This window comes from Pteropus vampyrus, unplaced genomic scaffold (assembly GCF_000151845.1).
Source record: "Pteropus vampyrus isolate Shadow unplaced genomic scaffold, Pvam_2.0 Scaffold287, whole genome shotgun sequence".
Taxonomy (NCBI): Eukaryota; Metazoa; Chordata; class Mammalia; order Chiroptera; family Pteropodidae; genus Pteropus; species Pteropus vampyrus.
This window is the reverse complement of record NW_011889068.1, coordinates 712,666-727,366: the sequence shown is the minus strand read 5'-3', so window position 1 is coordinate 727,366 and position 14,701 is coordinate 712,666. Positions and strand designations below refer to the sequence as shown.

At 33.2% G+C, this 14,701-nt stretch overlaps 1 protein-coding gene across 2 annotated transcripts in view; it reads left to right on the top strand.

Annotated features, from left to right (window-relative positions):
* The window catches only part of RNF19A (ring finger protein 19A, RBR E3 ubiquitin protein ligase), a 62,281-nt gene extending 48,435 nt beyond the window's left edge, over nt 1-13,846 (top strand). For both annotated transcript variants that reach the window (XM_011376181.2, XM_011376182.2), the window contains 7 exons: nt 3,397-3,541; nt 4,244-4,406; nt 7,425-7,539; nt 8,015-8,176; nt 9,641-9,854; nt 11,001-11,144; nt 11,657-13,846. In XM_011376181.2, the coding sequence (XP_011374483.1) occupies nt 3,397-3,541; nt 4,244-4,406; nt 7,425-7,539; nt 8,015-8,176; nt 9,641-9,854; nt 11,001-11,144; nt 11,657-12,347 (1,634 nt within the window). In that variant the 3' untranslated portion in view covers nt 12,348-13,846. The remainder of the gene's footprint in view (nt 1-3,396; nt 3,542-4,243; nt 4,407-7,424; nt 7,540-8,014; nt 8,177-9,640; nt 9,855-11,000; nt 11,145-11,656) is intronic.
* Nucleotides 13,847-14,701: the final 855 nt, after the last annotated feature.

The following is a 14,701-nucleotide window of genomic DNA, read 5'->3' as shown; positions in this document are numbered from 1 at the left end:
CGATTCCCAGCTTCTCGAACCTTTGTCTCTGTGTCACCCTGAACAAGTTACTTGCCTTATCTGTAAAATGAAGATACTAATAATACTTATGTCCATAAGGCTGAAATATTTCCTGGCTCATAGAAACATGCTCTGGCTATATGAGGTAGGGAAACTTAGAGAAACCACAGTCACCTGCTAGAGGTTTGCATATGGGGGTAGAGATAGATCATTAAGAAAAAAATGACTAAGAGATGGCTTTTGTTATTTTTAAAATAAATATGATTTAGTCAAATGAATGTTAGCTTTTCTCACAGTAGTCACCATGGGAGATTTTATGTTTATTTCAGCACCCTGGAATGCCTTATTGATCATAACCTTTCGATCATGATACATACATTCAATTAAATTATCCCCTTAATGTCAGTTTGACTCTAGTTGTAACCAAAAGTTCCTTGGTAACTAAGGCTAACAACTAGAGTATCATATCAAGTTGAATCACCAGTTTGGGGTGGATCCAGAGTAAGATGTGAATGTATGATCATGAGAGTGACTTTTTAATATATAGTAGCTTTGAAAGTAATTTTGAAAGAAAAGCTTCCCAAATGATTTGAGCCAAATAGTAGCATTGTTGAAATAAATATAGCGTCCCAAGTTGATCATTTTTAAAAATAAACTTCATTTGTAATTTTTCATGTTTGTTTAAAAATCTTATCTCATGTTCTGAAATTTTAAAGTACGTGCATTTTTACCTATAATGCTCCAGAAATCAAAGATCTGAGAACAGATGTTTATGTGATAGTTTCTTTTGATGTAATCTATAACAAAATTAAAAACTTGAACTTGGCTTCTCACTGACTTGTGGGGAAAAAAAGAGGAAAGGAGCGTACCATCTAAAACGGTTTTATTAATTCCTGTTATTCCAGATATTTTTGGTATTTTTTGTCTCCCATTACAATACATCGAAAAATTGGCTGCACTTTTAATAATTGATATAATAATAATTAGGTGGCTGTTTTTTCTAATCAGTCACCTGAAGATAAATAAGTATTCTTAATCATATGGTACATTAAATAATTTATATTGTGATTATATTTGTCTTTGAACTGTGACAGTATTATATGTACATGAGACTCTTATAGCTACTAGGAAGCTTATGCACTTGGAGTTACATTCTAAAGAACCACATATTTTTTTTTGTTTTTCCATATTTTCCCACCTTCATAAAAATATATTTAATTGGCTCCCTACCTCCTCCTCTATCCCCTACTACAACCACCCCAAGAGATAACTACTCTTAACATTTTGTTGTAAGTCCTTACAGGCAATGTGATGGGGGTGGGGATGGTTTAAAACAAATTTCAAAATCATAGTCTTTTGTGATCTATTGTTTTTTCTTAATATGAAAATGGCCCATATTTTAACAGTAAATAAAAATATAGTAACAAAAAAAAGACAAAAGCTTTGCCAAACATTTTACATAGGAATGGGAAACTTTTTTTTTTTTTAATATAAAGGACCTGTGGATTAATTGACGCTTGGGAAATGGGGCATCATTTGACCATCTAATCAATAAAATACTTTTATTTAGGTTGTTTGCAATTTGAGAATATTTTGAGAGAATTATGTAATGTACACAATAAATTTTTTTCTAATTTGTTGTTTAAAGCAGAGACAAATTGGACAAAACAGTCTTTTATAGATAAATAAGTATAAGGAGAGTGAAAACATATGGGTACAGATATGTAAAAAGACATCAGAAATATATTACTTATGGTGTTAATTCTCTAACATGTAATCTTAGCATATTAAAAAGCTGTTTTATGTTTTCAGAACCATAAGAATAAATGGGGATGTGACTTTCAGTTTGTTCTAAAGATTGCATTTAGCAGAGCCAAAGCCTGAGTCTCTTTACTCCCACCTCTAATTGGGATATTTACGACTTGAGTACATTCTGGAATGAGGAAGTTCATCAATTAATATGCCATCTAAGCAGATAAAATTAGCATTTCTTTAATTTCGTGTACTAGATGTTGTATTAGGTATAAAAGTCAGCTTTTTTCATTTATGCTCAGTCTTAAAAATTTTTTAATTCAGACTTTATGTTCTTTGGATCATTTAAATCATGACTTATGGATATTTTGTATCTAGTAATTATCATTTGTCTTAGTCTGCATAGAGTTATTATCAGTTTGCTCAAAATTATTTGAATCATTAAAACACTGACTGTGAGCACTGACCAGTTCTTAAGTTAAAAAGTTTTGGTTTTAAAAGGAGCACTAAGGAAATATGAATTCACTGATAAAGTACAGGTAAAATTTGACCATAAAATGTGTAGAAAGGAAAATAAAATATAGCTTAATGCTTATATATAAGAAATTAGAACAAATAACGTGAACTCAGTGGCTAGCACTATATAAATCTTAACTGTCTATGTGTAGTTAGAAAATATAGCTGGCTACTAGTAACAATAAAATAATTACTGGTTGCTGCTTAAATAGATGCCAAAGTTCAAAATAGTTGTACAGTTTGAGGTAACGTACTCTGTGTCATTGATTCCTAAAGTTATGTACCCACTTGATTTTAATTTGGCATTATAACCGTATTACTATATAAGAAGCGTATAAGAACAGTATTTGAATAAATGAATGAAAAGGGCAAAGATAACAAATGAAAAACAGTCATGAGCATAATCAACAAATGGTTGCTTTAGTTCTGAAACTGTTTTCCATTGTTAAAGTGTTTATGACTATATAACCTTTCTTTAACCTATTACCTTCTCTGTTTTACTCTGGGTACTGATTCTTTGCAAGTCCCATCTGTCTACTGTATGAACTAAAATACGAGGAAAAGGCTGCTTTTCTAAAGATGTCTATATTATTTTTACAGTGTTTATAGTTGATATTATTTAGATAAGTAAACTCAGAGCTTTATATATATAGTACTTCAGATTAACATCAAATTGTCACTTACTATTCACTAAAGGAATTGTATATATAATATTTAACATTTTAATTAAGTGGAGATAGTTAGAAAAGTTCTGGACATGAAGTGCTACTTGCAGAAGATGGTGCTCTGGAGTAGGGACAAAGATAAATGTTATATAGTTCACAGTTTGCCAAGAGCCATCCTTGGTTCTCTTCTCTCCTTTTATCATTTTGTTATTCTTTGTTCTCATCATTCTGCTACTGTGTTTGAAAATGTTTAGAATTTGAAAATTTAATGTAAAATATGTTCCTTTCCTCAGAAGGGAAGGAAAAAAATACTGTATATGCTAAAAATAGCAAGACAAAGTTGTCAGTTAACAAACTCTACATGTTGGTTTTTTTGGACAGTGATAGACTTGATTATCAACTAGAAATTGTAATTTGTAGACCAGTTTTATATACTAAGCAGGTGTCTCTATTTTCTTAATAGCTGATGATATAAAGCCATGTCCACGATGTGCTGCTTATATAATAAAGATGAATGATGGGAGCTGTAATCACATGACATGTGCTGTCTGTGGTTGTGAGTTTTGTTGGTTGTGTATGAAAGAAATCTCAGATTTACATTACCTAAGGTAAGTTTATAGAAGGAGCTACTTATATCTAAATATAATTTTATATTGTAAAACAGAAGCACTTTTTTTGGAAAAAGTGTTATCCTAAGCATTTTTAAACTTGGGATTTATAAGATACAAGAATGTTTTTTCTAGCTACATAAGTTGAAAAGAAACCAAATTATTCTGCTAATCATTTGGGATTAGTAAGTAATCAAAAATACAGAACAGATTTTTTTGTTGGTTTTTTTTTGGTTTTTGTTAAACTCAAAAACTAGTATTTAATACCCCATGTAATTACACTAGGTCATAAATATTTCCACTTAATTTTCTTGTATATAAATTCCCTCATTTAGGCCACAGTGTGATTTTATGATATAATCAGGTAACTATATACCTAATAAAGGGATAAAATAAGGATATTTTGCATTAATATACCCTTCAAAAACTAAATTAAGGTTTTGAGGCTAATGGAGGACTAGGGGTAGATATTTAACCTGAATCCTAGTTATCAGTATCCTTTTAATATAATTTATGGTGTTTTTTACCATGATATTTTTGGCTTTTAATAAACTCAGAATTCAAAGAAAGGAAAAAACTTATAATCAGTCTATAAAACTGATTATATTACTTTAAAAGTTTTATAGCTATTACATTACTGTATTATAGTAATTGTTGTGATGTTTTGTAGCAGTTACTTTACATTATAATTTTTTCCATTAGTCCATCAGGATGTACTTTTTGGGGGAAGAAACCCTGGAGCCGAAAGAAGAAAATATTGTGGCAGCTGGGAACACTTGTCGGTGCTCCTGTAGGAATTGCTTTAATAGCAGGCATTGCTATTCCTGCAATGATTATTGGCATTCCTGTATATGTGGGCCGCAAGGTAAAATATATAATTCCTTGTTAGTTCATTATTCTATTCTAACTCTTTAGGTTTAGAGTTCATGATTTTTGCTTTGTTTTTGTTTTTGAAGACTAGGGTCATTGTTAGTATCCAGTATAAAACAATTACTATTTTTTTATGAGGTAATAAATTCTCAGTGTTTGGCAAGCTCATATGGATGCATTTAAAAAGTAGACTTGTTTTAAAATTATCTAAATCTGAAAACTTTAGTGCATTTGCATTATAAACCAAGTTTAAGTATAAAGTACTGAAGGATACACACCAGAGATTTTTCTCATAGGTTTATCCTTATAAAGTCAGGTCTATAAAAAAGTTAATAGTTAAATAGCAGATGCCCTCGGAGAAAGAATAATTAGCCAGTTCCTGAATTATTTCCAACTTCAGTTCACAGCTTTTCCCCCCTCAGATTGCTGCTATTAGTTAATACGATGTTTTGTAGATTACAACAATCTTGTGAAAGTAAAAACACCAGTCTTTATTATTGTCCTGAGGGATGAATGATACTTCATTAACTAAGCAAAGAATTCTTTTTTGAAAGGCTAAAGGGATAATTTATAAAGTGGCCAAGAAGTCTGCAGCTGTCTAAATTAATAGAATCTCAGAATTGAGAAGTAACTTTAGAAATTCTCTAATCTAGCCCTGTACCTAAACTGAACAAAGTATAGGATTTAAAAAAGGGATGGCCAGCAGGGTGGGGGCGCTAAAGTCTATTGAGCCCTTACTGTGTCGTAGGTGTTTTATGTACTTTTTAACTCATTTTAACCTCACAGAAATTTATGTGTTTAAGAGAGCTTATGTAATTTATCTTCAGTTACACAGAAAGAAGTAGAGCCTGGATTTAAACCCAGATGCACACATTCTTTATATAAGATTCCTGATAAATTTCTTTCTAGCTATTTGGGTACTTCATTGAAGGGGAAACCACCAACACATGAGGCAGCCCATTCTGTTGCCAGGTAGCTGTAATTGTTAGAAAATTTTTCTGCTGAGTCAGATCTGTTTCTCTTTAAATTGTTTCATTTCATTTTAGTTCTGACTTTTGGGACCAAACTCAAGGCAAGACTGCTCCTCTTCCATATAACAGCCATTTTTTATATATATATTTAACATATATTAGTTTTATAACCAGAAAAAATACTACCTATAAATTAGCTTTGAGACACAGGACAAAAATAGATATGAGCCCATGTTTATTTCAGAAGGTTGAAGTAACTAAAATTGTTTAAAGCCCCGAATATAGTAGCTGGTTATAATGATTATTCATGTAGTTATCCAAAGCAAGATTTTACTGAAAACAAAACTGTTTATTTGATACTTAGAAGGAGAAGGGAAAGAGAGACCGTTGTACAGCACACATCTACAAATAATTTATAGAGGAGAGATTATTTACCTCATTGTTCAAGTCTTAGATGCAGTTACAAGTCTCCATTTTCAAACATGTACTCAAAAGGTTGCAGATCGATGAATTAGTTTTCCATTGAAACAATGTTCTCTGTGGCATTTAAGGACACAAACCAGCCCAAACCTATTAAGTTGATAAAGTTCCTAAAAGCCGAGCCTTTATTTGCAGTAACAAATAGAAAATATGGCATAAAATAGTAAAACAGAAAAAATTAAATCGAGCCAAAACTAGTGAGATGATATGACCTGTTACTGAACATTGGTGCTTAAGGATGCAAAATTTTCTGGAAGACTCCTTTTTCCCGGCAGCCTGCCTTTGCAAGTCTGTCTACTCCATCTGTTTTTAGCTTTGGCTTTTCTCTGCTTCAGTGCTAAGTTGTCCAGGAAGAGAAGTGGGGTGGAGCAAGAATTAGTTGCAGTACCGAAGGATAATGAAAGGTACTTTGCAGTTTCTGCCTGCATGGACTATTTAGGACAATGTAGAGGCTCATTCCCTGGGAACATACAATCAATGCTTGGAAACAGGATTCTGACCAGGAAATATAAATATTCTTTGTCCCATTCATGCTTTGCCCACCTCCTCACCCCAGCTTTTTCATAGTATAATATATCCTACAAGACTCTGTGTACTTGACAGCCTTCAAAATAATCACATCATAATAATATACTTTTTATTAAGCTTCATATGTAAGATTGTTTTTGTCAGATAATTTATTTTAGAGACTACTTATACACTTTTGAGGCTGTTTTGAATCTGTCTTGAAACAGAGAGGGAAATGTCCTTTATTAGCTTTAGCCCTTGCAGACTATGAGAACAAAGATACTATTTCCCAAAGTTCATATAATATCTTACAAGCCACTTTCACGGTAATATTAAATTCTGTATAATAACTCCTGTACAGTACAAAGATTCTGAGTAGATCTAGCTCCTGTCTTCTGACAGCATTGTTCTCTCTCTCTTTTTTTTTTCTCTCTCTCTATACCCCTTACTTTGAGCTATAAATGAAAACTCAGGGTTCTGTCATTTGGTAATATCTATCTTCATAAAAAGGGATCTGAGAAAAAATTAATTCTATTTGGTGATGTTTGCTTATTAATACTGCTTCTTAAGGTCAATTTTTAAGAAAAAGTTGTGGGAACCTCCCCTAGGAGCCAATTTTTACCATTTAGGGATGCTTATTTTGAAAGAAACCTGTGGAATGCTAAATTTCTTAAAAGTAATCTCATTAGTCAAATATCCAACTGATAAGTATGTTGAAAAGTATTCTTTTTTCTTTGTTCAAAACATTATACTATTCTTAAATAAGATTATGAAGACTACATTTACTCAAGACTGTTTAAAAAGTAAAATCTACTAAATCACTTTCTTATGTAAGCAAATTAATGAGGAGCAAATTATGTGTAAGAATGTGCTTTAAGAACAATAATACAAAAAACAATAATTTGTTTACCTTGAATTAGGACACTTAACTATGAAATTATAAAAGAAATCACTTTAAACTTCTAGCAAATGTAGATAGATCCATTTTATTTAAATTAAGTATGTAATGTATTTTCTCTTTAACCCCCCACCCCCATTTTTATTTTTTATTTCAGATTCACAATCGCTATGAAGGCAAGGATGTTTCAAAGCACAAACGGAATTTGGCCATAGCAGGTGGTGTAACATTGTCTGTAATTGTATCTCCAGTTGTAGCTGCAGTAACTGTAGGTAAGAAAATGCTTTAATACACCAATTACCTCAAATTTTATAAAATTAAAGTTTTTGTGGAAGGATTTTTAAAAAACATAGTGTTGAAGATAAAAGAGTTACTTTATTTTTAAAGACAATTGAAGCCGAGCTTACAGAAAGCCTCTCAGTAACTGTATTGGTTAAAAGACTCAAGAGCCTCATCTTAGGATGGTTGGTAAATTACTAGTGGCTGATACCCCTTCTCCTTAATACAGTTTAGAACTCTGGCACTTAAAAATGTTTACATCTTTTTTTAAATTCCTATTTGTCACCTGAAGGCTAGAACCTTTGAATTTGTTTGTGTCCCTAAATAACTGGGTAAACCCATTTTTGGCAAGGATCGCGGAACCCTAGCACTTTTCTCCTGTACACTTTCTCTTGAAAAGACTTTCTAAAACTGATGTTTCTGTGATTTATTTTTTGGTTTATAATGACTCATTTATTTACTCTTTAGGTATTGGTGTTCCTATTATGTTAGCTTATGTCTATGGTGTTGTTCCAATTTCTCTCTGTCGAAGTGGAGGTTGTGGAGTCTCAGCAGGCAATGGAAAAGGAGTCAGGATTGAATTTGATGATGAAAATGATATAAATGTTGGTGGAAATAATACAGCTGTAGGTAAGTCCTCTCAGGAAAAGAGGAAAATATACTTATTAATAGTTTAAGTTGGAGGAGGTTGTAGAAAACATACAAGTCAAAATTTCCATTGTCCTCCTTTTATTAAGCCTAATTAGTGTTCATCCAGAATTACATCTGTGAAATATACTGCCAAGGAAAGGCAAATGGATAAAAGAGGGTACCATAATGCTGGATGTACAACCTCCAATGGAAATATATCTTAGGAATTCTAGACTTTTAATCGTAGATTTTGTCTAAAGCATTACAAATCAGTAAGAAAAGGATATGAAGAGAAATGCAGTTCATAGAAGGAAACAGATGGCAAATGAGTAGAAAATATCTTCAATCTAGTGCTATTTAAAGAAATATGAATTAGAACAATAACTGGAAAATGAAAAGGCCCTCATAGACTGCCAGTAGGAGTATAAATTAAACTTTAAAACATGTGTGTGTTCTATATTCCAGCAATTCTTGTTAGAGAAATTTGTCTTAGGGAAATAATCAGGCAAATGTGCAAAGATAACGCCCACTTTGTTACCTACCATTCTCCTTTGAACTCACTCCAGTTAGATTTTGGTCTCTACCACTCCAGAATTTCATCTCTACCACTCCACCAAAGCAGAATTACACCAGTGACCTGCATGTTACCAAATATAGTGGTCAATTCTTGGTTTACATCTTAGTAGAAGAGTACACCTGACATGGTAGACTGATCACACTGTATAAAGTAGTCCACAGACCTGCATGCACACACTCTTCATCACTCTCACTGCCATTTACTCCCTCTCCTTTACCTTCCTTTATTTTTTATCATAGTATTTATCACCATTTAATTTTGTTTATGCTTTCTCCAACTAGAATGTAAGATTCTTGGGGGTAGAATGTTTGTCTCTCTGATTCAGTGTGGCCCCAGTGCTTAGGACAGTGTTGGGTATGTACTAAGAACCCAAATAATGGAGAAAATAAATGAATCCTTCAATATGTAAAGCATATGAAAAGTACTGTAAGATTGGAATATAGTAGTATCAGATCTTATAATAGCTTTCAGCAATTAGAACCATGGAATATACCGAGAAATCAACTTTGGCCCATTCTTATTGACCTAGAGTATAATAAACTCTTTAAATGACACCCTTGTTGAAAACCATCACATAATTTTCCTCCAAAGTTAACTAAATTTTTCAACAACCAGGTTCTCTATAGAATTTCTAAATTTCCTGGATTTAAAAATAGTGACCATCTAAAAGAGAGAGCCAGTTCTTAATTCAACTTTATTCTCTGAAATGTTTCCCTTTACTCTTACCCCACAGTTGTGTGTCCCTGACTCCAGATATTTTTTTTCTATTCCTGTATAGGTTTTATACTTTCTATGATAAAATGCCCTATCTGAAATCATGGAGGGATTTAAGAAGAAGAACATTAATAATTGTACTTATTTATTTTCTTTGAAATATTTGCATTTAGATACAACTTCAGTAGCAGAAGCAAGACACAACCCTAGCATAGGGGAAGGGAGTGTTGGTGGTATGACTGGCAGTTTGAGTGCAAGTGGAAGCCACATGGATCGAATAGGAACCATTCGAGACAATCTGAGTGAAACAGCCAGCACCATGGCACTAGCTGGAGCCAGTATAACAGGGAGTCTGTCAGGAAGTGCCATGGTAAACTGTTTTAACAGGTAAGAAAAATTTGTTTTGTTTTGTTTTGTTTTTGCCTTCTGTTAACTACAGATTATTAACTGCAGGAGAATTTTGAACATAATTATCAATAACCCTACTGTGTCAGGGTTGAAAACAGTAATGTTAAAAAATGAAATTTAGTGGTGAACAGTGAGTAAGGAGATTTTTACTTAATCGGATTTTCAATCACACAATATGCAGTAAAACCAAGACTAAGGCATAACATTCTGCCAATTTTTTCACTGCACTTGTCAGACTTTATGTTTGAACCAAAGCTGGAGCTGCTTCAGTGGCCAAAGTAACGGTAGTGCTTAAGCCTGGACCTTACCTCTGGAGGTACAGCAGCTGGATGTTAGGAAATGAGACATTGGTTGAGCCCTGGGGGAGCAGGTAGAGTCAGGATACCCAGGAATGCATGAACTGAGTGCCAGGGTAATCTGCCTGGGTCCTTTGATTAAATAATGGTTCATTCTCACCAAGTCTTTTACAACCAGCCATATAGATGAGGAGGAGAAATTAAAGCATTTTTATCTTCTCTTTTTCCTCTTTATTCACTATTCTTTACCTTTGTTTATTAGCTGTTTTTTTAATGTAGGGGGAGAATACATGAATTAAAGGAGTTATTGGTTAGACTTATTTTTAGGTAGTTTGCTTTTAAACAAACTTTTAAGTTATAGTGGTGTTTATTATTATGTCTTTTTTAAAGACTCAGGTGTTGAATTTATAGAACCATTTTTAATATATAGATGCCCAAGATTTTTTGATTCATTATCTGTCACATAGAATGATTTTTAATGTATTCGGGTCTTGTGTTTTGCACTGAACATGGCAAGCACATTGCCACATCCTGAGTGAAAATAATGGCGCATATTTAAGTTAAAATCTTTTATGTACTTTCGTGTCGTCGTTACTAGCTTATTTGGCAGACAGCTAATTTTATTTGGATGGCTGGTTCTGTTCAGTATGCTGCAGTAGAATTAGAACAATCAAATAAAAAGAAACAAAAAAATAAAATAATGTTTATAGTCAATTCCAAAATAGCTTTTGTTACTAGGGCTCTTAACTAAATTACTTAAAGGTACATATTATAAGAATACTGATATCGTATGTATTTTTGGTTTTTATCTGATATCCCCCTCTTTAAGGTTGGAAGTACAAGCAGATGTACAGAAAGAACGGTACAGTCTAAGTGGAGAATCTGGCACGGTCAGCTTGGGAACAGTTAGTGATAATGCCAGCACCAAAGCAATGGCGGGATCCATTCTGAATTCCTACATCCCATTGGACAAGTAAGGAATTATCACTGTCTTTAGACAAAATTATCATGGATAATGGTTATCAACTCTTAGGTTCTCTGAGAAAAGAAAATGGTGACATATCAAGAATATGCAAACCTATAGATACAGAAAGTAGATTAGAGGTTGCCAGAGGTTGGGAGGAGGGAAGAATGGGAACTAATTGCTAATGAGTGTGGGTTTCTTTTGGGAATGATGAAAACAGTCTGAAGTTAGGTAGTGGTGATTGTCGCACAACTCCAAATACACTAAAAAACCACTGAATTGTATGTTTTAAACAGGTAAATTTATGCAGCTGCTTCTGTTTTTTTAATTGAAGCATTGTTATAGTCTTTTTATTTCAAGCAGTTGTTTTTAGCAGAATGTATCCTCCATTAATTTGTTCTGATAGCTTTTATATAGCCTTTGAATTTTTCACACTGAAATTCTTCCCCCTTTACTGTCATCTAAAGAAAAACAAAAAAGAAGTTAGAAATTTATTTGTATTTGTTACTTTTATGTTCCAGAGAAGGCAACAGTATGGAGGTGCAAGTAGATATTGAATCAAAGCCATCCAAATTCAGGCACAACAGTGGAAGCAGTAGTGTGGAGGATGGCAGTGCCACCCGGAGTCATCCTGGTGGTTCAAGTGGCTTGCCTGAAGGTAAATCCAGTGCCACCAAGTGGTCCAAAGAAGCAACAGCAGGGAAGAAATCAAAAAGTGGTGGTAAATTAAGGAAAAAGAGTAACATGAAGATAAATGAGACCAGAGAGGACATGGATGCACAGTTGTTAGAACAGCAAAGCACGAACTCAAGTGAATTTGAGGCTCCATCACTCAGTGACAGTATGCCATCTGTAGCAGATTCTCACTCTAGTCATTTTTCTGAATTTAGTTGTTCTGACCTAGAAAGCATGAAAACTTCTTGTAGCCATGGCTCCAATGATTATCATGCCCGCTTTGCTACTGTTAACATTCTTCCTGAGGTAGAAAACGACCGTCTGGAAAATTCCCCACATCAATGTAGCATTTCTGTGCTTACCAAAACTGCTTCCTGTTCAGAAGTTCCACAGTTGAATCATATTGCTGAAGAACATGGTAACAATGGAATAAAACCCAACGTTGATTTATATTTTGGTGATGCACTAAAAGAAACAAATAACAACCACTCACATCAGACAATGGAATTAAAAGTTGCAATTCAGACTGAAATTTAGGCCTATCAATGCTGCAAAATAATTACCACTGAACAACCTTGTTTGGAGCTGGTTGAACTACACATGACTACTTTAAGTTTCAAGTTACCAGCAAATGCCGGGTTACATAATCATAATTCAGATATTTTCTGTGTTCAGCAAAGCATCGTGTTTCATGTGGACCTTAATTACCAAACTATGAAATGAAGGCTTTAAAAGTGCATTATTGTAAGGACAATAATTCCTTAGAGAAGTATGTTTTGTGCATTTGCCACAAAACATTGCTTTAAGCACATACTTGTGTATTTAGTTAGAAATTTGGCTTAATTTATAATCAATATAAAATACTAATGCAGTTCTATAGCATTCTTATGGAGAAAACTTGAGGCTTGGGGTTAAGTGGTTAGTGACATTTTATTGAAACCACTAAGGGATACTGTTTAAAGAACCTTGCAGGTTACTCTCAGTATATGATATCTTTTGTAACATTTGCATTCATAACTGGGCATAAATTTAATTTTTTTCTTCATATGCAATGTGGATATATAAAGCTTAATGCAGCCCATTTGCTACCATCTGTATACTTAGACACTTTGAGCAAGACTGTGGCAGTTTTTGCACAACTTTGAAATAGAAATACCTGGTACTCTGTATATCATGTATATTGTTGATGCCATCTTAGAAGAAAAGTATAAAGGTAGGTAATTAAGTATATTGACAGCACCAAATAAGATAACATAAAACTGCAAAAACAAAATTCCATTAGTTTATAAGTATTACAAAAAAAGTCACCTTTCACTGCGTGGAAGTTTGCACCCCATTTATTCTTGGTGCCTTTGGTATAGACTGGAATTTAAGAGTCTAGTTGTTTTAGGATTTTGCTGTATTGTTTTCCATAATGTCCTCTCTAGCCACCTTGGATTGTGTAGAAAAATACAGGATAGATAAACATAATTATGATTAATAATAACAATGCTGAAAAAGTATTAGCCTACCAAAGACACACTCAGGCTTTAGTAAATAACTTTACATAACCTCAGTTTTTAACACATGCATATCTTCTCCAATCATGAAATCAAAGTACGGTGCAGAGTTTGTACCAAGTACTAAGGAGGGGTCTGTGTATGGCTGGCTTTATTGTCTTTTGTTTATGGAAGTTGTTCAGCTGACATAAACAGAAATTGGCCAAAATACTGCCTATAATGTTAAATTTCTAAATAATTCACTTAAATAAAACAGGTTAACCTCAATGATAGCAGTTAAAATGTTCCATCTTATGTGTTTCTTTTAAGTATTACCATTATGGTGCTACTGAGCGTTTTCTTTTGATAAAAAGAAAAATGCCATGGGCTGCAGTCTTCCATCACTTTTTCTCACAGGTCCATTAATATGCTTATAACACTAGTGCCAGTTATTTTATTTGATAATGCTTATTATGGTATTTGTATATTTGTTTGCATTCCAATTTTGTTGAATCGTGTGTAAACTGCATACATGAAATAAATGTAAATACTAATATATTGCTGCCTTATGGTTTGTGTATAGGTTTTTTTTTTATAAGAATGGGAATATTCATTTGCCACATGATAGTTATTCATAAATACTACAAGCCTTTGAGATGATTCTGCATTTAGTCTCAGCCCAGAGGGAAGCATTTGCTGAACTTCTCAACAAAAAAATTATTAGAAACCTTTCTTCATGTCTAATACCTACCTTTCCTTCAGAAAGAAGCTGCTTTATTCATCAAAATAATTTCTTTTTTTTAAGTAAATTGGTTGGAAAATAAATAGATCTATCGAATTATGAAGAGGTATTATAATCTTCATCTTAAGAGAAAAGTAAAAATATCTTAAAAAACTTTAAGAGATTCATTCTACTCTAGCAACATTAGATTATGAACTAGAGCCATTTAAAATCAAGCTAATAATTGTAATCAAACACTTTTCTCATAGCCTCTATAAAATGCATAGGTGGTTTTCCTGTTACGTAGTTAATACTTCATGAAAATAATCTGTATGAATATGTGGACTGCCTTAACATTTCTGTAAAAGGCTAAAGGTCAGATGGAAAGTTTAATGATTTTAGGAGGAATAAAGCAAAAGTGGTGTTATGTTGGAGGCAAGTACAATTAAGTTCACCCCATCCCTCTTCTGGTTGTATCCTCAACCAGTTACCACTTCAGTCTCACTTTTTAATGCTCTAAACCTTTCAACTAGATTCAAAAGTTCCTTCATTTCCCAGGAGTTCTTCAAACATGGATTAATGTAGGACCAAGCCAGATTCTCCTGGAGCTCAACTCTGGAATAGCCCAGAACAAAAGAACACTCTTAGGTTCAAGGAAGGCCTTACCTCACCAAAATCTTTTAAAACCTTTT